This window comes from Apteryx mantelli, chromosome 1 (genome assembly GCF_036417845.1).
Source record: "Apteryx mantelli isolate bAptMan1 chromosome 1, bAptMan1.hap1, whole genome shotgun sequence".
NCBI lineage: Eukaryota > Metazoa > Chordata > Aves > Apterygiformes > Apterygidae > Apteryx > Apteryx mantelli.
The window spans coordinates 139,675,411-139,701,534 of NC_089978.1; the positions used below are offsets into that span (position 1 = coordinate 139,675,411).

At 40.3% G+C, this 26,124-nt stretch overlaps 1 protein-coding gene across 1 annotated transcript in view; it reads right to left on the reverse strand.

Annotated features, from left to right (window-relative positions):
- Nucleotides 1-25,348, reverse strand: part of VWF (von Willebrand factor) — a 148,623-nt gene extending 123,275 nt beyond the window's left edge. The window contains exons 1-7 of the mRNA XM_013947606.2: nt 25,270-25,348; nt 23,888-23,942; nt 23,177-23,335; nt 21,430-21,532; nt 21,134-21,342; nt 9,510-9,634; nt 1,906-2,122 (exon numbers count right to left, since the gene is read on the reverse strand). Of these exons, the coding sequence (XP_013803060.1) occupies nt 1,906-2,122; nt 9,510-9,634; nt 21,134-21,342; nt 21,430-21,532; nt 23,177-23,335; nt 23,888-23,942; nt 25,270-25,299 (898 nt within the window). The 5' untranslated portion in view covers nt 25,300-25,348. The remainder of the gene's footprint in view (nt 1-1,905; nt 2,123-9,509; nt 9,635-21,133; nt 21,343-21,429; nt 21,533-23,176; nt 23,336-23,887; nt 23,943-25,269) is intronic.
- Nucleotides 25,349-26,124: the final 776 nt, after the last annotated feature.

Consider the following 26,124-nt stretch of genomic DNA (forward strand, 5'->3'; position numbering starts at 1 on the left):
TTTCAGTTTGGTGCAGCAGCAGCATCTGTTAGCTTGTGTAGTAAACACTTTGAGCTTAAAACCAAATTCTTTTCTAATAAAACAAGTCTTAACAACTCAATCCAAGCAAATTAAGAACAATCGAACATGGAGAAAAGTCTCACAATAATATCTAGGTAATTCAGACACCAAGCATATTCTGTACCTTCAAGATACACAGTTACTCAACTCATTTGTGAAATCACAATGACGTCTCATGTTTCCAGGGAGAACTGGGAGATGGCTAAGACTCTGAAATCCCATCTTCTTCCACACAATTACTGGCACAGGATAACCTCCATGCTGCGGTATCTTTCACATTTTCTATGCCAGGCTGTTACGCAAACACACACTACAGCCATTCCTTCATTTTGATGCACAGACACATCCCACAGGACTGCGTGGACATGGAGTGGGAAGAGAAGATTAGAGTCTGCCCTTTGCAGCAAACCATCTAGTAAGGAATGTGGGTGGGTAATAAAGGCAGCAGTATTGCCCTCTGCGGTCCTAGGGCTCGGGCACTGGCTCACTCTAGCATGCAGTGTGCCCAACATCAGCATCGTGTCAACGCAGCAGCCTTTCGTGCCTCCAGGATCATTATCATCACCTCCTGAAAGAGCACACTAGTACAGATACTCAGTGACGGAAAGCTAAGCACCCACTATGGCAGCAGGCATGAATAGTACCTTTCTCTTTTTTTTAATCCTTGGAAAAAATTTGGTTTGTAAAGTCAGGAATTTGAAATGAGCTCAAAGAGTCATGGGAACAGAGAGGGGTTTACTTCACTCACGGCTATTGTTTTGTATTTATGGACAACTTTAGCAAAACTGGGTTCTCTGGCTTGCACCATGAGCAAAGAGACAAGATTTTATTTAATGCCTTTGGGCTCCAATGTCAGGGAAACAAACTGCTTCTAGAAATAAGACTTTTCTTTGTTGTACATTCTCTTGAACAGGTGGTTTGCAATATTTTCCTGTCCTAACTATAATCTGAAGGCACTTTTTTCTTCAGTGGTGGCCATCAGCAAAGTCACTTTACTAGAGAAGAAACTTGGCTTGCAAGCGATGTCAGTGCAAATCAGTCAAAGTCACCCCATGAAATCATTGATGTAAACATGCTGAGAAAATTGTCCTTCTTGTACAACATGGGATTCAGGAGGATATTAGAAGATGTACTTATTTTTTTGTTCGTTTGTGTATTTCTATAATTAACTAGGGTTGTCCAGCGGAAGCACGTGTGTATATGGACTCCCGCATGTTGAGTGCAAACATGGCCTTTCCTCTATATAAAGACAATCCATTCCAGTCAACCTAAGCACTTCCATGTTGCGAAATCTTAGCAGAGGTGTGATAAGGACCTCTAACCTAGGCAAAATTTGGCTAATAAAGGCAACTTCTCAATTCCAAGTTTTCAAGCCAATAAAGGATGAAAAAATTGCCATTACCAAACCAAGTCAAGGAGAGCCTTTCACGAGGATGCTGTCTTACAAGTACATGTTGAATAAAGCCACACATCTGAACCACATGTCAAATAGTTTCTGAACATCCTAGTTTATAACTTTGTGTATTAAATAAGTCTTCACTGACTTCAGGTTCCCCTAATATACTATGCGGAAAACTGTAGCAGCTCAAAATCTTCTTCATTTATGGTTCAAACAATCTTCCTCTAGGGAAAACAACTTCTAGAGAAGAGGTGGGTGATGGGGACCTGAAAGGGAAGTGAGCAAAGGCACTTCAGATAAGTGCAAGTGATAAGCACTTCAGATTTTAACTTCCATGCCTGAATCAACACCCTAGAAAAGATGCTCTCAGCTGCAGCATTTAGATCTGCAAGTCAGACAGGATCCCTTTTAGGACAGGTAGCTTAGGAATAATCCTGTCAACTTACTGCAGGAGCTCTCTTCAGGCCACCCATCCAAAATAACTCCTTCGTGAGCACAGCTTCTCGCGTAATCAAGGAACACTGAGCAGTGACAGTCCATGTGCTGGCTACAGGCACAGATGTCTTTTTCACAGAGGTCAATGTACGGCTCTGGATCAACTCGATGGTGGCACCGGGAGAAAATCAAAGATGTCCTTAGTAGCTGGCAGGTTTCCATAATGCCCTGCATGACAATTGTGGTGCCAAGGGAAAAGAAAAAAATATATCAAAATGTGTTGGTTAACTATAGGCTTAGGAAGAAGGGAGAAAAATCAGCTTTTGCAAACAGACTGCTGCCAGTGTTAAACATCATCATGGTTGGTCTCAGAAATAGCAGTGACCTACATCCATTTATCCACTATATCTATACATCCACAGAGGCAAGTTAATATACTGATTAATGTAAAATAAAGAGTGTCATATAAGAAATGTTTCACACAGAAACATGTCAATGAATCTCCAGATGCAGAAAAGGCAAAGAACTGCTCACTACCCACTCAGGAACCAGAGCCGGTGTCTGGAGTACCAGAGACATGCACAGCCAGGGTGAGGAACTTAAGATTAATCTAATTAAGAAAAAAATGGCCAATCATCTTTTGGATAAAGAGGGATCAGAATAAGTTTCAGAATAACACTGACTAGAGTCTAAGAAACCAGATGAACTGATTTCACTGCACTGCAACGTGCTCCTGCAATTTGCTCTCATGGAAATATGTTCCCTGTGCATCCATTCTACCCTTTCCCACTTCTTGCCGTGTGCTCCTGTTGCTCTTGCTTGCTTATCCAATGCACTACAGGTCAATTTAACTCATGCAAATGGCGGAAAAATAATTCAGGGAAGAAAAGTGATCTTTTCCTGTTCCTCAAGTGAATTAAATCAACTTGGTGACACCTAGTACAAGGAGAGGAGTACACAGCTGAGATGAGGGGGAGAGTACTGAGATCTCTCCTTTTGGATGGCAGCAAGCTATTTTGTGACTTAGCTGTATGTGAAATGTAACCTAAGGAAAGCTTAGCTTATGGCTAAGTTCCCTAAGGGAGGTTCCCAAACAGACTTTCTCTAATGCTAACATTATATCTCAGATATAATATATATATCTCTTATATTGCATCAATAAAGCTTGCGGTTTTCAGTGCAACCTTTTCAAAGGATGATAGTGAGCTTAGATAATCAGAAAGATTTTTTTTCTGATGCAACTATAACATAAAAAGTTGTAGCATAACTTTCTACTACTTATTTATCAGTGTTTTATATAAGCAGTTGAAATAATGTTGTATATTTTAGGTGTTATTAATATTTGGGGGGAGGGGTTGTTCAAGTAAAGATTGGTTCAGAATAACAAGTTATTCCTCAGAGTACCTTAACAAGTGCCTGAGATGACAGCACACAGAAGTTGCTGTGTTAAGGAAAAAATAAAAAAATAAAAAGTTGTTTTCATTTATTCTGGGGAAGAAACATAGGAACATAGGAAGCAGAAAAACACAGAGCTCAGCAGATGTCATCTCTGAATGTCAGACAGTATATCTGTATAGAAAAACTGCTGAGCAGAAAAGACTATCTGCTGAAGGCTGTTTTGTCCAAGTGATCAGTTAAAGCTAGTTCATGTCTGAATTGAGAGAAAACTTCTTGCAAAGTGATGTCTGACCTGAGGAAAAACAAAACAACCAGAAATGTCCAGCCCATTGGGAGCATAGTCAGGGCTTAAAGTGTCCAGGAAAGAACTATATACACAAAGAAGTCTTGATCCTGCTGAGAAAGGCCTCAGGGAACTTAAAAAAAATGCTAACTGAACATGATCAGAAAGCTCAACACAACAGTCCTCCAAAAAGTCAGCCCCAGCCTAAAATAATTCTGGTGCCCAGATATAGTCATCATGCTGAAAGTGCTGGAAAAAAGACTAGGAGAGGAGCAGGAAATGCATAAATAATGGTTGATGCTGCTCTGAGACTATATAGAAGTAGGAGAAAGCTGAAAAATGCCCTAAGGCTGGAAGCAATAACAGAAGCAGCCAAAAGAGCTATTAAAGCAAAGCTTCAAGGTGAAACTGATACACTAGAAAGTGAACTCAGAGCCATGTAGTGGATGAAGAGTAGAGCAACTCAGGAATCAAAGCCCTGATCCAGATATTACGAAATGCAACAGAACAATACTATATGCAAGTTAGCCCTTCCAGGGACCTTATTAATAAGCCTTCTTAATTAAGGTAATAGCCTTGTTTAAAAGGTAATAGACCTCAACTGTTATGTTGCAGTAGAACTCAGACTCCTATAGAGTCTGTATAGTCTACTAAATCCTAGGTATTGGTAAAAGGAAACAATGTTTTATTAACATGTTGATTATAAATCAGTAAATGCCTTTTTATTTTTAAGCATAATCAATGAATAAAAACATTTAAAACCCTTTTTTCCTGTAGAGTGCCTTGTTCTTGTTCAGTAACAATAGACTGAGTTCTAGCTGATTATCATCAAGAAACCGACTGTCAGAAATCAATAAACAGTACATTTTCTCTAGCTAAAGGTTTAGCTGCCATTCAGATTGCTTCAGATTTTCAAATGAATTTATACAAGAAATCATAGCTAAAATTTTCTTCTTTTTCAGACATACCTTGTCAGTGTGTTGTGATGATAGACTTAAGCTGAAACAGTAGAAATTCCAATTAGATATAAGCAAAACAAATTTTCCCCATGAGGACAAGCACTTTTTTTAAACACTGGAACAGGTGCCAGGGAGGCAGTGGGACCACCATCCTTGGCAGTTCCAAATGTCACTGGACAAGGCCTTGAGCAATGTGAGCTACGATAGCCCAGTTTCATGCAGGAGGGTTGATTAGAAGACCTCCAGCAGTACCTTCTACCTTAAAAAGATTCTGTGAATTATTTTTATTTTGTCTCCTTTCTTTTCTTATAGCTTACTGGTCAGGCTGAACTAATAGAGATCCTTATTCTTTAACTAAGAAACAGTACATGTACATGGAAAGCATCAGAGACTGGCAGTCTCATCCATTGCTGTAGTGTTCTTGCTTACATTGTAACAGTCCTGGAAGCTGCTCCACAAAAAAGAAGAGCCATCTAATAAGAATAGCTTGCAAAACCAGGGATTAAAGCCTCAGGCTGAAACAGTAGTTAGAATACAGTAGTCTGCAAGATTAAAACTACCAGAGTAGACTGGAATATTTGAAAGACAGGTGAAGGTCTTGAAAGTACTTCCTTTATTACTATATGAGTTCTATTTTGAGTGTTTCTTTAAATGGATTGGTGGTGTCCTGGCACTGGCAACTTTTAGTGACCACAAACTTGCTGACTTTCTTCCCCATTCCCACCACACAGAACTGTAGGTGGAATTTTATACATTCCTCCAATTTCTGTGGCATTGCATTCTGCTGCTGCATGAGCTGCATTTGTCTAGTCCTTAGCAATTGCCATTAAAGAGATATAACCTAAAAAGTAAAAGAAGGCGGCAGAGAGATTCTCTCTTTCCACTGAATTTAAATCCTGTGGTATACAGATACATAGAAGTATTTCTCCAGATTGTTCAGGAAGAATATACTTTGGTGCCATAATGGGTCTAGCTTTTCAGAGTTTATCTTCTTTTGGTTCCCCATCAAAGAGAGAATGACAATAGCCTCTCATCTTGCCAAGTAAAAATCACCCAAAGCAAATGTGCTTAGCACATCAAATGCTGGCTGTACCTTTGAGTAGACATCACAACAACCAACAACTAACCTGTATGCTTCAAGAGTACATGAAAGAGATTTCAGACATCATGGGCTTCCTTTTTCACCTGTACACCATGTTTATAGCACTATATGCCCATGCCTTTGCCGGACCTGCTTGGGACCTCTACCATTATAAATCAAGGTCCAAAAGTTGTGAACCTTTCCCCCTTGATTTCAGATTTTGGGATAAATGCTGTTTCTTTATTGCATATGTAAAGTACTTGATAGGATATCAACAGCACTATTTCTTACCAACTTCAGCAAGACCAGAATTTCAACAAGAGCAGAAACAAGCTGAATTCTAATTTCAGCTTAGAATATCAATCACTTTCACATCTAACATGCTATTGCTATAGTTTCCTAATAAGAAAGAAGAAAGAAAGAATATAGTGAACTGTGGCCTCCATACAACATTTCCATTCAAAGTAAAATCTAAAAAATAAAGACAATGTCTAAGAACACATATTCTCCAATCACAAGACCAAGTAGCACCATGTAGCACCACCATATAGATGGCAAACTGGAGCCACTGCCAGGAGGGGTATACATATACCTAAAAAGAAATCAAATTTCCAGGCAGAGCAATAGTAAAATACATACAAGTGTGTATGTGCACTGGAGGTGGAGAACAGGGAGTCGCCTAAAGCAACAGTAGGGTAAGAATGTGAGAAGGTTCAAGACCTTTGGCTGATACAAGGCAGCATTAATCAAGACAAGAGCTCTTCCTTATACAAGGATGTGAAATTGCCCACATTTTCTGTGATTTAAAGAGGTGTCATGCAGAATCTACAGAACTGGTCTACTCGGGAAGAAGTGACACGAAGCTCCAAAGAAAAAAAGAGGTGTGCACCTCTCTCCCCAGTGGGTGGGGAGAAAAGAACAAACACTAGGAAGGAGAGGAGGCATACCACAGACCCACAGCTGGGATTCCTCCTCTTCCGCCACCAGCAGCTCTAGCTGAATTAGGATTTGTGTTCTCCTGTACTCACAAAATCATCAGCTCCTTGCCCCAGTGCTGTCAAAAACTCCATCTCATTTTAGCCCATATTTGTGTAGTTTTCAAGCAGACTTGCAAAATGAAATCCCGAATTGCCCAGAACACTATGCTCACTGCCTCCAAAGTCTGTTAAAATCAGTGCAACCGTTTTCATTCTAGAGAAGACTAAAAGGGATTTCTACCTTCAATACATTTTACAAAGATATTAAAAGGCATCTCTTTAAGGATGCTCTTCGGGCAGCTGTTCTGGTAGCTGTCACAGCGGGGGAAGAAAGGGCAAAGAAAACTCCAGATCTATAGTGAGTGGGGAGCATGGGGGAGGAGGAATATACTGAACCAAAACTATTGTTTTCCTTACCTAACAGCTGACTGCCTCACAGAGAGAGGCTGCAAGATGGGGGAAATTTACATTCCTAAAGCTGAAGCGAGCAAACAAAGCAAGCTATTAAAAAGCTCTACATTCTTCAGCAAGCACTCATTTGGCTGGACTTCTATTAATAGCACTGTGTTTATTCTTGCACATTGAATAAACTAAGCCAATGTTAAATGCTGTGAGTTTGCAAACTCATGTGAGAGAATTTCATGTAGCTAATTTTTTGCCCGAGAGCAAACTTCATCCAACAAAGCATCAATGTTTAACGTAATCTATATAAAATTCACATTAATTGTAGTCTACTATTCAGACAATATTTCATCTGCTTTTTCATCCTGCATGACACTGCCCGGCCTTAGATACAAAGCTGACATTTTCTAAAATACGCTATTTGTTTTAATAGATCAAATTTCAGCTGCCATAATGAGGTCACAAGAATCAGCTCTGTTCTAGAGTTGTTTAAAATGCAGTTCTGTCCATCAGGACATATCTCAGTCAGACAGACAACCTGTTGAAACACTTTGATTTAGTCATGCAAATCACAGCCCTTCAGGTTTCACACAGGCACAGCTGAAGAGATCCAAGTGCTATTACTTAAGTCAGGTTTTTAATCAATCCAGAACCTGACAGAAATGCTCTGCACATACAGGTTGAGCTCTAGAAAGAAGCACACACCCAAGATCTCCAGCTTGTCATTATTACCAGATTTCCTCAGTCAGTTTTGCAGACTCTGCAAAGCTGTAGCTACAGCGCTAAGAGCATGTTTGAGTGAATTTCAGAACATGTTCCATACAAATATTCCCATTCAAAAGGTCAGTGGATATATAAATAGCCAAAGTTTGAAAGCTTATCCAAATCTTAGTTACTTTCTCTGGATAACTAGGAAACCAACATTCAAAGTAGCTGCAGAGCAGATATGCTGCAGGAAGTACTACTACACCTCAGAAATCATTCAAGTTCAGTTCAAAAAGTATCGCTGATACAGGAGCTGTATAGCAAAGTACTCATAACTAATTTCTGATCTCAGTTATTTGGGTATAAATTACATCTGGCATCCATAGAATCATTCTGATTTAAACTGACCATCTGAGAGCAGATGCAAACTCTAAATGGATTAAGGATCAATTTACCTTGGCAATCACAATCTGTAATACCATGTGCAGTCAGTATATGCTCAAAGCTGTTTTCCCCAAGAGCTGATGAGAACCTGTGCATGTCTACCTGGTGTCTAATGGGAAAAAGGAACATGTTTTTACCTACAGAAACTGAAAAGAGGAAGATTGATGCAGCAAAGGACATCACAGACTTGGCCGAGATGCAACAGCTCTGCATTTCATCAACAAATTGGAGCTACTATCTGTATGTGCAACTGGAGGAGCCCCCTCCTTCTCCTGGCAAGGAGAATAACCTGGTGGCACTGAGCCTTTGCAACACCTATGGAGAACATCTCCTCTGACAAAAAATGCCTGCCAGAAGCATCTCCTCACTCTGGTGACTCCCAGGAACATAAACTGCTGCAAATACACAAATACTATTTGCAGTACTGATGCCAAGAGAGGCTTCAGAACTGATGCTTTCTGTTTGCAGAACCAAAGAGGGAATTAACCGGCTAATTCTATAGGCGCTACTTAAACACACCTTTCCCAAGTAATACTGAAAGCTGCTTTGGCAACCACTCAGACTTTACACCAAAAAGAACTGTTTTTTTCATTCATTTATCTGTCTGGGGGGGGGGGGCAGGAGAGGGAAGAATATGCACTATGTTTTTCAAAAGAATTCGGACAGAGAGGGTAAAGTACTAGAGAAAAACTACATTAGCCACCTGGGGAATAAACTGTTCCTTTCTCAACACTGCATGCAGATAAGACATTGGTCATAACATGCAACTTCTGAGGTCATATCTCTACAGCACCAGGCAGCCTAATGTAGAAAACCTTGAGCTAGCACTAGCCAAAATCTGTTGGAAGTGCACGTAGTTATCAGGTCAGGAACAGCATGGCAAAAAAAAGAAAAAAAAGAAGAAAAAAAAAAAGAACCCACAACTGCATGCTGTTTCCAGCCCCATGCCGGCTTACAGAGCAGGGTGTGCCTACATACAGCACAGACCTGCTCCAGATGTGTCACTTCCACGTTCCATGTGCATCTGACCCTGCTGCATGACAGCACCCATCTGAATATGGCCCCAGACATGCTCACGGTTAATCTCTTGACAGGCTAAACAAGAAGGTCACGTGCTGGTTCTCTAAGTTAGCAGTGCTTCTTTTCAGCACAGTTGTGAGAGTGGTGCACAGTATAGCTCTCACGGGCCTCAGGATCCTGCAGTGGATATCTTCATCGCCTTGCATCCTAACCATTCATTGAGGAAGGAGCGCATCAGGTACCAACAGGAATTTAAAGAAGCATTTTTGTTCCTCTGCACAAAGGCAGGCAAACTGACTTCAGGTGGAGGAGGACTGAAGTCAGAATCCTCTTTTGGGGCACCAACCTTCTCTGCAATGTCAGATGAAATGTTGCATGTGTTGCTTGGAGTCTGCACTCTCTTGCATCGCTTATTTTCACTGTGCAAAGCCCAAGAATTTGCAAAATCATAACTGTTTCTCACAAGGGTCCCTGTGAACCAAAAAGAGGAGAAGGACAGAGCTGTTTAGGAGGTTGAGTAACAAGTGGTCAACACTGGCTGTTGTGAATGTGGTATTCCGCATTCATGCGATTTTCATGCTTTTAAAAATCAAAACTGTAATATCAAAAGAATTTCTATTCCAAATTGATTGAGCATAGCAAGCTACCCTCAGTGATCCGAACTGACTAATCCAGAATGACTCCTCCACAGAACATTTCTAGAGTCCCTTTCTGATATACACACATACATCTTTCCTTCCTTCTTTCTTCTTCTTCTTTTTTTTTTTTTAAGAATTCATTATTTTGAGGCCAAATTTTTTGAATGCTTAAGGTTCACCATACCAATTTCTGTCTCTCTAGTGAGGCAAAGGAAATTGTTTAAATGTGAGAATTTCCCAGCTAGGAACTGGATAAGAACACATTTCTCTAGGATTTTTGCTTCTCAGTGATTGAGCAAACAGTGTTCATTAGGCCTTCAGAAGCACCTACCTAAAAGCACCTACCTAAAATCATTGATGAAAATTGCATTGAGCTAAGTGCTGTACACTAAGTACAAACCCATGAAATACATGGGACAAGCTGAGTAAAAAGGTTATTCCTAATCTAAGGAATAAGCACAAAACATGCACAGAGAACACTAACAGGGTTGTAAAAATGCCAGCAGACTTTTGTAGATTTTTTTTGTACACTAGAAATTAGGAATTCATAAACATAGCATAAATTAGGCCCACAACAGAAGTCAACAGAAGACTCAGAGGAAATGATGACAGGTGAAAGGTGATTAAAGGAATGAATTTTCCATCTACACAGCCAGAACTGACCACAGGAAAACCAACAACAAAAAAAAAAAAAACAAGGAGAACTGAACCCTCTAGATTACCACAGATTTTGAAGATCAGAGTACTGACAAAATCTAATCTCACTAGAAACAAGGTGACAAATTAAAAACATCCCTATGTGTTTGTAATAATGCAGTTTTACACTCACAATTATATAACAAGAGACAAGCTGTGCCCTGGAGCAGTGTTCCTCTGGCTCTGCATGCAAGTTCATGTTGATGTTCCCACCAGCAGGTACCCCGAGATCCTCATTTCTTCACAACTTAGTCTTTGAAGGTTAGGACAACTGTTAACATTGCAGGGATGGCTACCTATTTTTTTCCATTCCCCCCCCCCCCCCCACACACACACTCTGTTAGATTCCTTTCTTCTATGGTGCTGATAAAATTAAACTTAGGTATTTCTTTTATGCAGCATTTGTATTAAATTTATATACATTGCTGTATTCTATGATTAATATTTTCAAGTAAAGTGCTTTAAAAATAAATTATTTCAAAAACTTTGGTGTTTTTTGAAACCTGCTCTTCAAACTCTTTTGTCACCAGTGCCTATCTGTGTATCAGCGGTCTGCTACATAAGAGTAAGCAATTTACCAACAACTTGCCAGGGCAGTTGTTCTTCCCTGCAAAGTCCTCAGGCCCTTAAATCAAACTATATGCTATTTGGGACAAGCAATACTTTGTTGATTTGGGTTTGCTCAGTAGTTCATGGTTCTCCCCCAGCTAAGTATCCTGAACATGCAATAGTATGAATATAGAATAATAACAAATTAAGAGAGATCAATCAGCAATATATTTTTCTGGTGTGATTTTTCAGCTTTAGCCTTAAGTAACCTATGGCAACAGATAAAGGACTGGAGAGTCATTTCAGCTTTAAAATGCTAGCACTGCAACACATTTCATGCATGTTTGCCTGCCTGCTTTTCCCCAGAAGTTTTGCTCTTAACAGCAAGCAACACTGTCACTGAAGATACACAGTATTTTACTTAATATCATTATTTATTAGTTGCAATAATACGGGCTCAGTAGAACCTGTATTTTCACAGTACCAACTGAAATCAGGCTACTATTGAATTAGCAACTTTACAAATACACAGTAAGAGGTGATCCATATTCCTGAAAAGGTAAAAAGAAGGCAGAGGAAGATGGGGGTATAGGAGAACGGCTCATGTGACCTAAAAGCTGCTCAGCATAGTTCACAAAGCGGAGTGGTGATGGGCCTCTTAATTCAAAGGCAAGCTTCCCAGCCATTCAAATGCATCTCCTCTGAGCTCTAAAGAACTGCAGACAAGAGATCACGGACATTTAATGGCCACACTTCATCTATGAATAATTAAGAACACCCTCAGTGTTTCAGAAAAGATGAATACATGCAGATATTTTCTTATCAGAATTATTCCACTGTGCTATCCACTAAGCCACAAGCACCCTGGTTTTCTCACCAGCCTGAGAGAGGATCTCTCTTTAGAGGATCTTGCATTGAAGAAGTGTTCTCCAGTCTCCTAGAGAGAAGCTACAAGATGGTTTCCGAATTCAGTGGCGTAGCCTTGCTCCCCAAAATTACAATCTAACTGAGTAAGCAACATATGACAGACAAGAAGGGAAAAGGTCTAAATATATCTACACAGACACATATAATTTTTTCCATAGATCAGATGTGGAGGAAAATATATACCCACTTTTCCTAGAGCAGCAGGTGGACATGGAAGTTTCACTGACCGTCAGAAGAGCTCTAATGTGAAACTACCTCTCATTATAAAGCAGCTCTGGGGCCACTGAGATGCTTAAAAAATATGGGTCACAGAGATAAGTTATTTCTGCAGAGGGTCACTTTGGAGAGGAATCTTCAAACCATGCTCCCCTTTACATGCCATCTTAAGGAGTGTGGTAATTCTTAAATACTTCAGCTATGTTATGAGGCTTAACAAAATTGAAAAAAAAAAAAAAAGAAGAGGAGAGGGAGAATTATCTCTGGAATGTTCTGAATGCTGCAGGCAGAGAAAAGAACTGGCTTCTGCAACTGGGGCTCAGTTTCACCTGAAACTTAAATTGCATTTTGCTAATGCATATGAGGAAGTAGGAAGGGAAAGATGGCATAAGGGAAAATACAACGAAAACAGCCAAAAAAACCCATGGAATTACTTAAGCATGCAGGTGATAACTATTAATGGCACATTCAGGCATAGGGCAGCTTCCTTCTCTGATACTACATTTACAACCATGTAACATAATTATCTTCTTCTGTGTGGAGAGCTCCTTTCACTTTTTGATGGTGTGTGATTTAATTCTTTTTTAAAAGGTCTTTTGGCTTAGCTGAGTAGTCTTTCCCCTAGTTAATGAGATGCTCTAAATTGGATTTCAGCCTGTCCTGAACCTTGATCAATTCCTGCCCCACTATCTGATATATCAACGTTTCAGATGTCTGTCTCTCCTCTACCCCCTGCCTCTTTCCCAATCCCTCCCCTGAGCATTATGATGCACAGTCTCTTCACTGAGGCAGCCTCATAGCAGAGTTTTGTTTTGCTTTTGTTCCTTTTATGTTTAGTTTTTCTTCTTTCTTTAAGTAGTCAAGTCTCTGTAAAAACACTTCCTATCTAGGGGTGAAATAAGACCTCATTAGAGCTCTGTGTCCAGAACCCTCCACACAGCCTTGGTGGGATTTTTCTAAAGCACTTGTTTGGTCTAAGTCTTGACAAAAGTGCATTGAAAAAAGATGCTGTCACAAAATGCAATGAAAACAAAGCTCGATCCAAAACGAGTGCTTAAAAGACCAGTGCCTGGCATGCACCATAATAAGGGCTGATATAAGCACAAGAACTTGCTGCTCAATAATTGAGATTCCCAAGCAGTTTGTTAGTGTGCAGTCTGCTTTTCAGATACTAGATGGGTTGAGAATGTAGCTGTTAAAGGACAAACCAAATCTCACCTTCTTTGCACTTCCCAGAAAATTCCCACCCCTTTGATAGCCCCAATAACTTCCCTTAGGAGAAGGGCACTCGCCAGCTAGCACAGTAGCAACAAGGACTTTGGGAGTCTCATCACAGATGTTGTTTATTGGACTATGACTATGACTTTGTCCATTTTGAAGAAAACACACTGAAATGTTTTGGCAAGACTTTTTTCCTTTTTCTTTTCTTCTTCTCCTTCCTTTTTTTTTTTCCTAAGTCAGAATAGCTACTTTTACTCATCTGATATTCAGACAGATGATGTTCACTCTCTCCAGAAAATCAGGGCTCTCTAAGATAGGTGGTACTCAAAATCACTAGTTCCTCTTAAAATCTGAAACTGGTTTGCTGCTCACTTACTTTGCAACTGATCTTCACACAAAGCAACATGGTAATAACAAGAGTCTCGCACTTAAGGCACAAGAGTGGGAGGCAGGAGCCCTATGCTCTCTTCCTGAACCTCCCACAGATTTTCCATCTGGCCATAGGCCAGTCACTTAAATTCTCCATTGCTCTGGTAACTCATCTGTAAAACGTGCAAAAATTTGTGCAAGACACTACAATACTGTGAGTTAAGGTGCGTAAACTTTCACTAGTTGGTTATTTACTGAAAAATCAAGGTTCCAGACAAGCAAAACTATTCACAAACTTGACCAAAATGTGCTTAACAGTTTGGACCGAATTAATGATATGATATATTGAAGTCATGGGCTATAAAGTCTTCCCTGCCCTCTCTGGTTCAATGAATAATTAATCAGGAATATGAACTGGAATAGTTTCAACAGAAGAGAGTAAAAGGGTCATCTCCAAAACTCTACAGCCCAGTGATTAAGGTACTCTTCTCCGAACAAAAAGGTCTCAGCTTGAACTGAAACTCTGCATAAAGCAGAGTGTGTTATGAATGCAAGTTTCTAGTATGTCAGATGAATGCCATATAATAAACCCTGGTACAAGGCAAGCCCTCTTCATCTGTTCTGATTGCAAATCAGTCACAGCTAGATTCCCTTGTGAATCCATCCCCTTTGCTGTTAAATTAAAATGCAAGAAAGAAATGAGATTATTTATTTAGCCAAAACAAAAGCTTTCAACTTGCCTAAAATCAAATTACTCCTAATCCTAAAAATGCCCCCAAAATTTTGATTTCTGAATGACTCAAAACTTCTCTTTATTTGTGTAGTCACTAAAAGTAGTATATATTATCTGCACCGCCATCACTGTGAGTTTGGAACATGCTTTAAAAGCTTCTGATAAAAAGTATTGCACAAAGGAAAGCTGCATATTCATTCATATGCACTTATACTGCTTATGGAAAGAAAACATTATCTGAAACACTACATTTTTCTTTCACTGATACTGTATAAGTTAAGCAGAGAGAAACAGACACTCTCCAGTGGCATCATAAATTCTGTGCTTCAGCAGCTTAAAAGGCTAGAATATGTTGCTTGACAATTGCAGATTTAGATAGAGCAGGCTCAGAATACCAAGCCTTTATCCAAAAAGTAGCCACAGGTGTTGTTTTATCATTAATGTATTTATAATTTGGAGACAGATTCCCAGAAAAATGCTTTCTGTTGGTGCCAAAAAAAGCATAATGGGATTCTGGATTCATTTGGGGTTTTTTTGTAACACTAAGTGTGTTACATGAACAAATACTAAAATGATGGATTATTATACTTGTGTTTGACTTGAATAAGTTGCTTTGCACAAACAAACTTTAATCACGAACCAGATATCCAAGCCCATAATACAACAAATATCACTGTAAGACAACTCAAAGATAAGACTACCAGCCAAAGACTGAGGGTACAGGCACACTTATAAACTACACGAGCTTGTGCTGGACCCTCTCTTTGGACCCTCTTACATTTACTGCAAGGTAAGAGTATGCACTTGAAGCCACTAATATGCAGCAAGTTTATGTTCTTTTAGCCATTTGCTCATATGTGCATGCCCTGAGGAGACTTCAGATCAGATTGTCTGCTTTGTGTCAAATTTCCCCTATTATATTATGAAAGTCATTTGTTCTAGCCTGTGCTTGGAATCCCTAATTGTAAAATGCTGACAGTGATCATGAGACACTCAAATGCAGTGGGCTGAGGGCTGCCAAACAGATATCTGAGCACCAAGAAAGGACGTAGCTTCATGTTTCTGATATGACCAAAGGCTGGCAACTGGTTACAAGTGTGTGGTCATGTCAGAAAGTGGAGCCTGTTCAATTAGCAAGGCCTGGAAGCATACACAGGATCACTATAAAGCACCAGAACTCAACTGGCAGGAAAAAGCAGAAGAGAAATTAACTATTTCATTAGGATCTGGAAGAAAAAAAATTGGAAAGCTTCCGAGAACTTTCTTTTGATATTTTAGTTATGTTTACAACTAGAGAACAATATTGCGCCCTGAAAGAAACTCTCAAGAGGCAGCTAGTTTGCTTCTATTGCTGTACCTAATAGACAAGCAACCATTTACAAGCAGGACTGGATGTTCTGCACGTTTTGACAGAACACTTTTCTAGAGGATGAACTGGTTTAGTAATTAACTATGTCAATGCAAGCAACTCCATACCCCATCTTCTAATTTCTAAAAATCTTCTAACATAGTATGCGCCTGCCTAGTGCTGAAATACTAATTATCTTGAGACACTTTTTTTTTTTTTTTTTTTTTTCTCCTTTGGAGCTTCAACAGCTACTACCTAAGACCATTACCTTCAAAACAGGAGGAGCTGGGTCCTATCAGTAAAATGTTAATTTGCTAGGATGCCATAGCTTGGGTCACATCACTTAGACTTCCAGAAGCTCTATAAGTGAGCATCACAGAGTATACAGAGGGATCTGTGTTATCCTCTAAGTGGCATATCAATTCTCAGCTCCAGACAAAACCACAGTGAGGAGTCATAAGAGCACTGTAACTATAGCATACAGCTCTACAGATTATAGAACAAGACTAAAAATATATCAAGGGAAAAAGAACAATTATATACTGTTCACTAAGTTTAAGCACCCTTTGCTTTGTGCCACCTTTATTTACCTGCTGTAAGTTGTAACGTTCAAAAATGCAGTGCTTCCTCTCTTAATGCACCACCATCCCAACACAAGTAGAAAATTATTAATAAAATTCCATACCATAATTCATATTCTCAGAAACAAGCTGTGTCAAACAGGTTTTAAACACACTTCTCAGATGTTTGACAAACTCACTGGCTATAGCGTAACACCTGATCCCTAACCTCTAGCATTCACGTTCTCCCTCTCTCTGTCCCCTCCCTCCCCCCCCCCCAACAGATCTGCACAGCGCTCCCCAGGGTTTTCCAGATGAAAGCCCATAATCTTGGCAACATTAGATTGTTGAGTTTTTTCTTTGTGCACTCTACTTCCAATACATTTTATTCTGGAATTCAAAAAAAAAGTACTTATTATAAATACAAATCCAGTCTAGAAATATATTTAATTGATTAGAACTGAGGGGCCAGTCTGATAGTCAAACATGCCCACATTTTAGCAGGAAGCAACAGAAGCTTCAAATGCAAGTGTTCAGTCTGCAGTCCACCTTAAGGTAACCCTTTAGTCCTGCCAGATCACTAAGTCACAAAACTAAGCTCACATCCTGGGTTGGGTTGACCTTTATCAACCTTCTCAGATCTAATCAGGCAAAAAGGAGAGCAAATAAGAACTGCAGTGGAAAGAAAAGGTAAACTGTTTCACAGTCTACCAGCAGACCGTCTAGGTCTGCCATTTAAGAGTATTGTCTCTCCCAGCTGCTTGCACTGCCCCTCACGTAGAAGTTAGCTGCAAGTTTAAAAACTGGTCTGAATTAACCAAAAGCTGATTTTATTTGGAACAAGTTAAGAAGAGCTCATATAAGCCACCCTGCCAGCAGAGCTGCCAAGGTGATAAACAACGTGTGGGTGTGGTGACATCCCTCTCTCATACAACACATTCAAACATAATTAATTCTAATTCCTTCTTGATCAGCTTAAATGAAAGGTCTCTTGGCTCTGAGTAAAATAATGGCAGAACTGCTGAGATATGATTCTGTTCTTCAAGATACTAAGTACAGATTGACATGTCCATACCAATTACAGACGTCAGGGCCTTCCTCATACAGGAAGAGGTGACATGTTCTCTGTCACCTTCTCTCTATTATTTTTCAACTCTTTCAAGAAGTGACCCTGTCACGTACTCCAACACATTCAGAAATCTGTGTTTGCGAAAGCACTGCTGTTTTCAGAGGGAAGATACATTCTCAGGAATGTTAAACAAATACAGCATGAAATACATTTAGCCATGAGCAGCAGAAAGGAATCTTCTATATTTCACAGAATCACAGAATGGTTAAGGTTGGAAGGGACCTCTGCAGATCATGTAGTCCAAGCATGTCCCTGCTCAAGCAGTGTTACCTACAGCATGTTACCCAGACTTGTGTCCAGACAGCTTTTGAATATCTTCAGAGAAGGAGATTCCACAACCTCTCTGGGTAACCTATTCCAGAGCTCAGTCACCCTCACAGTAAAGAATTTTTTCCTCGTATTCAGATGGAACTTCCTGTGATTCGGTTTATGCCTGTTGCCTCTCATCCTATCGCTGGGCATCACTGAAAAAGGTCTGGCCCCATCCTCTTGACACCCTCCCTTTAGATATTTGTATACATTAATAAGATCCCCCTTCAGTATTCTCTTCTCCAGGCTGAACAGGCCCAGCTCTCTCAGCATCTCCTCATACAAGAGATGTTCCAGTCCCTTCATCATCTTAGTAGCCTTCCATTGGACTCGCTCCAGTAGCTCCATATCTCTCTTGTACTGGGGAGCCCAGAACTGGACGCAGTACTCCAGATGGGGCCTCACCAGGGCTGAGTAGAGGGGGAGGATCACCTCCCTCCACCTGCTGGCAACACTCCTCCTAATGCACCCCAGGATACCACTGGCCTTCTTGGCCACAAGGGCACATTGCTGCCTCATAGTCAACTTGTCCACCAGGACCCCCAGGTCATTCTCTGCAGGGCTGCTTTCCAGCAGGTCAACCCCCAGCCTGTACTGGTGCATGGGGTTATTCCTCCCTAGGTGCAGGACCCTGCACTTGCCTTTGTTGAACTTCAGGAGGTTCCTCTCTGCCCAACTCTCCAGCCTCTCCAGGTCTCTCTGAATGGCAGCACAGCCCTCTGGCGTATCAGCCACTCCTCCCAGTTTTGTCTCATCAGCAAACTTGCCGAGGGTGCACTCTGTCCCTTCATCCAGGTCATTGTTGAAGAAGTTGAACAAGACTGGACCCAGGACTGACCCCTGGGGGACACCACTAGCTACTAGACTCTGTGCCGCTGATCACAACTCTCTGAGCTCTGCCATTCAGCCAGTTCTCAATCCACCTCACTGTCCACTCATCTAGCCCACGCTTCCTGAGCTTGTCTATGAGGATGTTATGGGAGACAGTGTTGAAAGCCTTGCTGAAGTCTAGGTAGACAACATCCACTGCTCTCCCCTCATCTACCCAGCCAGTCATCCCATCGTAGAAGGCTATCTGAGTGGTTAAGTATGATTCCCTCTTGGTGAATCCATGCTGACTACTCCTGATCACCTTCTTTTCCTCCACATGCGTGGAGATGGCATCCAGGATGAGTTGCTCCATCACCTTTCCAGGGATGGAGGTGAGGCTGACTGGCCTGTAGTTCCCTGGGTCCTCCTTCTTGCCCTTTTTGAAGACTGGGGTGACATTGGCTTTTTTCCAGTCTTCAGGCACCTCTCCTGTTCCCCATGGTCTTTCAAAGATGATTGAGCAATGATGTCTGCCAGCTCCCTCAGCACTCGTGGGTGCATCCCATCAGGGTCCATGGACTTGTGGATGTCAAGTTTGCCTAAACGATCTCTAACCTGATCCTCCTCCACCAAGGGAAAGTCTTCCTCTCTCCAGACTTTCTCTCTTGCCTCCAGGGTCTGGCATTCCTGAGGGCTGGTCTTAGCAGGAAAGACTGAAGCACAGAAGGCATTCAGTAACTCCGCCTTCTCTGTATCCTTTGTCACCAGGGCCCCTGACCCATTCAGCAAAGGGCCCACATTCTCCCTAGTCTTCCTTTTGTTATTGATGTATTTGAAAAAGCCCTTCTTGTTGTCCTTGACATCCCTCACCAGATTAAACTCCAAATGGGCCTTGGCCTTCCTAGTCGCATCCCTGCATACTTGAATGACATTCCTACATTGTTCCCAAGTGGCCTGTCCCTGCTTCCATCTTCTGTGCACTTCATTCTTCTGTTTGAGCTTTGCCAGGAGCTCCTTGTTCATCCATGCACGCTTCCTGTCCCCTTTGCTCAACTTCCTGTTCATTGAGATGCACCGCTCTTGAGCTTGGAGGAGGTGATCCTTGAATATTAACCAGCCTCTTCCTTCTAGGGCCCTAACCCATGGGATTCTTCCAAGAAGGTCCCTGAAGAGGCCAAAGTTTGCTCTCCTCAAGCCCAGGGTTGCGATCCTACTTATTGCCCTGCTTCCTCCTCGTAGGATCCTGAACTCCACCATCTCAAATATCTGAACACTGATTGCTTGACTTTTCTGCATTCTTACTCTAAGTCCAGGTACCTGGCAATAAGGTCTCCTTTTCTGATCTTGCTGTTTATAATAGTATCACTCCTGTTTATTGTCTCGAGAAAAAGGCGTAAAATTTGGATGTCAACACATTCAGACATAAAGGTCTCCAAGCCCTGATAAGCAAATCTGTGAGCTGAGTTTACTTCATATTATTTATATTGCTGAGGGGTTGATCAATCATTTCAAGATACTATGAAATCATTTTTTTCCATAAACTGAACCTATGCTAATGAATCCCAAGTGTCAGTAAGACACATTGCTGGCGCAGTGGTAGGCTCTCCTTCAAGTTGCCTTGTCCTCCCTTCCATTTTATATATTATTTATTTTTAATAAATACTTTACATGATTAATTTAATATATTTCCTTTTCAAGTAAATCCTAAGAGTTAAAAAAACACTCTGAAATACCACAAATCACAATCTGTTCCTCAAAGTCATATTCAGGGCTTTTTCAAAACTCTTAGTCTTCACCCATACAGACTGACTCTGCATAAAGATGTAGAGATCAGCAGAAGCAGTCTTGTCTCTCCCTCACTAGTCCTCTCTCCTTGGAGTTGCCATGATATTAAGTGCACCTCCAAACCAACAGCCCTTTTTGGCAGGGAAATGTCATTAAAAGGTAACCATTTTATATAGCTGAATCCCCTGCCAAATCCATGTACAAATCTGCCCGCTGCAACATCCAGGAGTTCTTATTCCGCTCTTGTAAGACTATTTATTCTTATTCCAATTTGTCTAACACATGAAAAAGTAGAAGTTGAATCAACCAGTATTCGTCATATCCTTTTTCCTGGGCATTTTCAAACCCCTCCCCACCCCTGCCTATATATGTACATTGTTTAGTTATCAGTTTCGTCTTTGTATTTCAAGGTTCAAGGTTTCTAAAAGTGCTAAATTCAGAGTTCAGGGTTTTGCTCAGGAATGAGACATGGCAGTAATTCCCTTTAAGAAGAAAGGAAGATCCAAGAGCTTATTCACACAGCAGCTTCTTAGGACATCAAGATGAGGTACCTGACATGTTTTGCGGAAACATTTTGCTAGATCAACAAAATCTTTGTGCTGTTGTTGAATCACCCACCAGGAAAGGTATACTGAGCATACATCAACACATAATCAGTTAGCAGTTAGCCTTATTCTTACCTTCCTGAGTTCTGAAGTCATCTTCAGCAAATTTATTAAAGTTTCCACAAAGCCCACAGGTCTTGTTATAGTATTTTTCTCGAAGGAGTATCTGAATATTCCCACTGATATCAGTCTTCACCACAAAGCCATGCTCATCACTGGATATTTTATAATAACCTGCCTCCTTCTCTACAAATATGCCAGTGGAGGCAAAAGGTATGGAAACCCTGTGAAGAAAAATAAGAATTTCTCAGAATACAGCACATAAAACACATTGCTTTTTCTGATGGAAAGCTCATTGTTTCAGTAAGTACCTTTTGTCTTCCTGAGTCACAGTTCCCTCTAAAGAGAAGTGAAGGTTGAAATATTCTCCAAGGTACACAGAGAAACCAGTTTTTTCCCCATCCTGGTAGTTACCTGAAGAGACATAAGCAAATATTGTTAGTTCTGAACAAACCAGGGGCATTCAATTACTCAAGAGAACAACTTGTAAAATATCACCTAACATTTTCAAGAGCTTTCCATGTATTTAATCACATAATTGACAGCATTGCCCACTCCCAGGCATGTGACCTAGCACTAGGCTGTGGAGTCACACTCTCCCATTTACTGTTTCTAGCCAAGGAATTCTGAAATCTTTAATGCATATTGGAAGAGTTTCCACAAGAGATATACCTAAAAATCTGCCCTATTCCCTGTTCTTTCCCTTCCTAGTTTCCTTCCAAGAACAACCTACACCTTAGTGGCAAAAGAAGGGCGTTGAATCAGTTGAACTGAGGGAAGAACTGAGCCTGGATATCTTAGTTCCTGATATGCCCTCTAACCATTTCAGCTGCTCTTTAAGGAGTGGACACCAGTACTGGTTATCCAAAGGATGGGGGCATTAAGGTGGGAGGAGATTTTGCAGAAAAACACATTCTTAATCTGTCAAAAGAAGGAGCATATGGAGATAGAGACAACTGCCTTGAGCTCTCGAAGAGAAGAGAGTGGGGGGGTTCAGACATAGTCCCTTCTCTGTTTTTGTGCATTGTCTAGTTTTTTTCCAGGACTTTGCAGCAGCTCTTTGCTCAATGTGCCACATATTCTGGATCTCCTATTCCGAGATACCCAGCTCTGCCCAGACACTTTACTCAGTAATGCAGATTGCACTTCACAACCAGGTATCCAAAAACAAAACAAACCCATATATGCATACTGAGACTGAAATCAAAAATAGATTATGCCATGCTTATGTGTCTAATATAATCATAAAGCCTCAGCTCTTTTTTAAAATTAATTAATTTTAATTAATTGAACACACAAAATACTGCAATCAATTCACACTTCAAATATGCCAATGGGTTTTTCCTCAGTACAAAAATTGTACTGAATTGCTTAAGCTGGGGAAGAAACTGATTTATTTAAATCAGTACATACGATTCCTTTTCAGAGGGATGGGATCAATTTACTTCAGCCTACTTACAGTCAGCAAAAAGTCTGCTTGAACTATGATTAATACAGAACAGTTCTTAGTGAATATAAGAATATCTACCCAAAGGACTTGGCATGACAGTAACATATAGTTTCGGTTCTCATACCATGTGTCACCTGTCCCTCAGACTAATGCTTCAGGGGCACATGCTGATTCAAGGGCTTTTCATCCTGCAGGACAGGATTTTTCTTAATGACGGGTTTTAGTATACAGGTAAAATTAGTTTTAACAGAGTTGTATGGCTCCTATTCTTGTACTCAGCTTTAGCAGTCACAATCTCCTATCAAATTTGAAATTAAAAAAGGGGTCACTTTCCCTCTTAGAAGAACCAGTAAGAAATTTTTCATTCCTTGGCAGCTGAGTTATGCATAAGCTTTATTATCAAGGGATAACAGAAGCCAAAGGGGCAGAATTTCCTCAGAAGTAATCCTAGCTTCAAGAGAAAATTTAAGATCCTGTTATGTAGTGGTCCATCCTCTCTGGCAACACTATCTGTCTTTTCTTTTCAGTGACAGAACCCAGCATGGGGCAATGCCATGTATCTACAGCATTTTGCATTTGTTACTTCCTGATGTCTTGCTCAAACTCACCTAAGAGTGTGAAGGAGTGCTTCTGACAGTCCCCAGCAAGGAGGTAACTGCAGTCCCCAGCAAAACTGTAGAAGGAATCATCAAAAGTTTTGATGTGATCATTCCCAAAAAGGCTGCAACGGGAAGCTGGTGACTCCTGAGACAAAGAAGCTGATGATCCTGAATATCAAAAAATAATGTAATTTGCAACATAAAACAATCATTCTGAAGTTCAGGAATTTATCTCCTGGAATTTCTCACCACTGACCATCACATGTTCTAGAACTTTAGCTCTAGCTTCTAGGCAGACTCTATATCTGACAGGATAGTCAGTAGGATCAAGCATGGATTTTTTTATTATATACATGAGCGAAATGGATTTTTCTCTTTATTTCTACTGACCTAATGCTTGCATGACTAATTTCAGTCCTGACCCTTTAAGGAGTGCCACACATTCATACATTTGTGCCTGCCTGAATCCTGTTAAAATCAATAGGGCAAGACAGAAGCTCCACAGTTTGTTCAGTCAAGCCTGACTTCAACGAGTCCTTGTGATTTCAACACAATGCGTGTTGCAAGGAAAAGAGCCAAAACAAGTAACCTTAGCAATGTCTCCAGCACTGAACCAGGACTTCAGGATTAGACAGGTGAAGAGAAAAAAAATTCTTACAGAAGAAATAATGAAAATATGTTATAGCTCCTAGGCATTTGGAAATAAATGTGCTTTCCTACCTGATATTACAGTGGCCAGCAGTAGCTTTGTTAGCAGCTCTGTGTAGAGGAACATCTGTTAAAATCAAAAGACAGAGACTAGAACATTCTTAATTTGCAGTTTTTATTCTGTTTCACAGCAACTCACCATTTTCTATCTTTTTTTTTTTTTAGTTATATTTTAGTTATTTTTGACGTTCTACTACATTTCAGAAAGCTGTTATTCACATGGACTTTCACAGCAACACAGCCATGCCTCTTAAAAGCAGGTATTTTAGGAGATAAGATATTCTTTGTTCCCATTTTCACTTCTCATTGCAGGCAAATATAGGCTACCTCTGCAGGAAATGCAACCCAGCATACACACATATTCCAATATATTCAAGTCAATACATTGCACATACAAAATCCTTCAATATACAGTGTTATTTATAAGACAACCCAACATGAATAAGCAAACTGTTCAGATTGGATCATCCAACTTGGCCGTATTACAATTCACCTCTGTGGTGTAAGATTTGCGTCCTTCCCTAATGCCCAAGAAGGGAAAGAACACAAACATTTTGCAGTCTATAAACTACCTTCTGTACTGCCAGGCCTCTAAAAATGATAGCATGATATGAGTGTCATGCAGATGGTGAACTACGGATGCATTCTGTGGTGAGAGGTTAGCAGTTAATGAATGAAAGCTACAGGGAGCTCTATATAGGCAGGCTAATTTCAGTGAGCATATAAACTGTTAGGGAGTCCTGAATATACCATACTTCAATATATTAATTACAGGAGATCAGACACACCTTTACCTAAAAGAACCCTCCAATTAGAGACCTGAATACATTTCACAGAGCCAAATTCTGCTTCTTTTTGATGTCTGTAGCATAGGTCCAGTGCATAGCTATATAAATGAAAGCTGAATTTGCCTTATTTACAAAAGAAAGGAAAAGAAAAATCTATTAAAAAAGTGAGTCTAACATAATGCTGCTGATGCCTTTCTGACATAAGGCTACTAATCCTGCAAGAGAGCTAAAAAGTGGTAACAGCATGGGAATGTGACTACAAAATAATAATAAAGAAAACAATAGGCATTATTCTCAGATTACACACTTACTGGTATATTTTTAGTAAGTGCACTGCATTACTGTGACTGAATTTGATACTGCTTTTGTTTGTTAACTCCTTAATTTTAAAAAGCAGGCAAACATTAAATATATATTATATATATATATATAAATCCTCTTTTCTCTCCCCTTCCCATCTCCCTTTCTGTCCTAAACTGTCCATTTCAAGTTTTCCCCAATTCTAATACAGCAGGTCTCACCAACAAATGAGAATGCAGTCAGTAATATCTGCCAGCATATAACCATGTACAATTTTATGACCAGTTTAAACAGAAATGAACATACCTTCTTCTGTGTGAGATTCCAGTTGCACATGAAAAAAGAAGCTTCTCCAGTTGCCAGCTTCAGCCTACAACACCATTGTTCCAATGTTTCAGCGGACAAGACTGGAAAGAATTTGATCTGAAATTTCTTGTTTTTCTACAAGCCAGGAACTCTTGTTCACCTGAAAGGAAAGATAAAGAGTGAACGTCACATCCGTCTGATTCTCAAGACAATAGTTTGAACTGCTATCGTATAAATCAGTCGCCTTAATTGCCAAAAAGTTACAATGAGGGGAAATAGTACTAAAAACTTACATGACAAATAAGTCTTTGAACTATGTTTTGCATGTGTACGTGTGAGAAATCCCACTGGCTGAGCCAATAGGTGGCATATTTATTTGAAAGAGTATTGTTAAAGAGGAACAAGGATGCCACATGCCTCAAAGACCACAGAGCCATGCAGCACTTCATCCTGCCAACAATTCCTTTATAGGAGAATGGGAAAAAAAATACAGAGCTAGGAAAGGCATGTTTTTGTTCTCTAGGTACAAACACATACAACTCCTGTCACACTCTTTTAGATCAACTTTTAGATCAACACATTTGTTCCTTGAGCTTGCAAATGCTTATAGAGGTATCCTCTGTAGCATGGTAACAAGTTAACCACGCACAGAAGATAGAAGGTTTACAGAGGTAGACACAAGCATCATATTTACGATGCTGAGCAAGAAATGCAGGACAGACGACATCATACTTTACTCTTGATGCTTTAAGTTTCACATTTTCAATAGCTACAAGCAAAGCAAGCGGTTAAGAGGTAACTTGTTTCCCCATAAATCATATCTTGCCACTGGTTCACAGAATCAGGTCCTTGCTT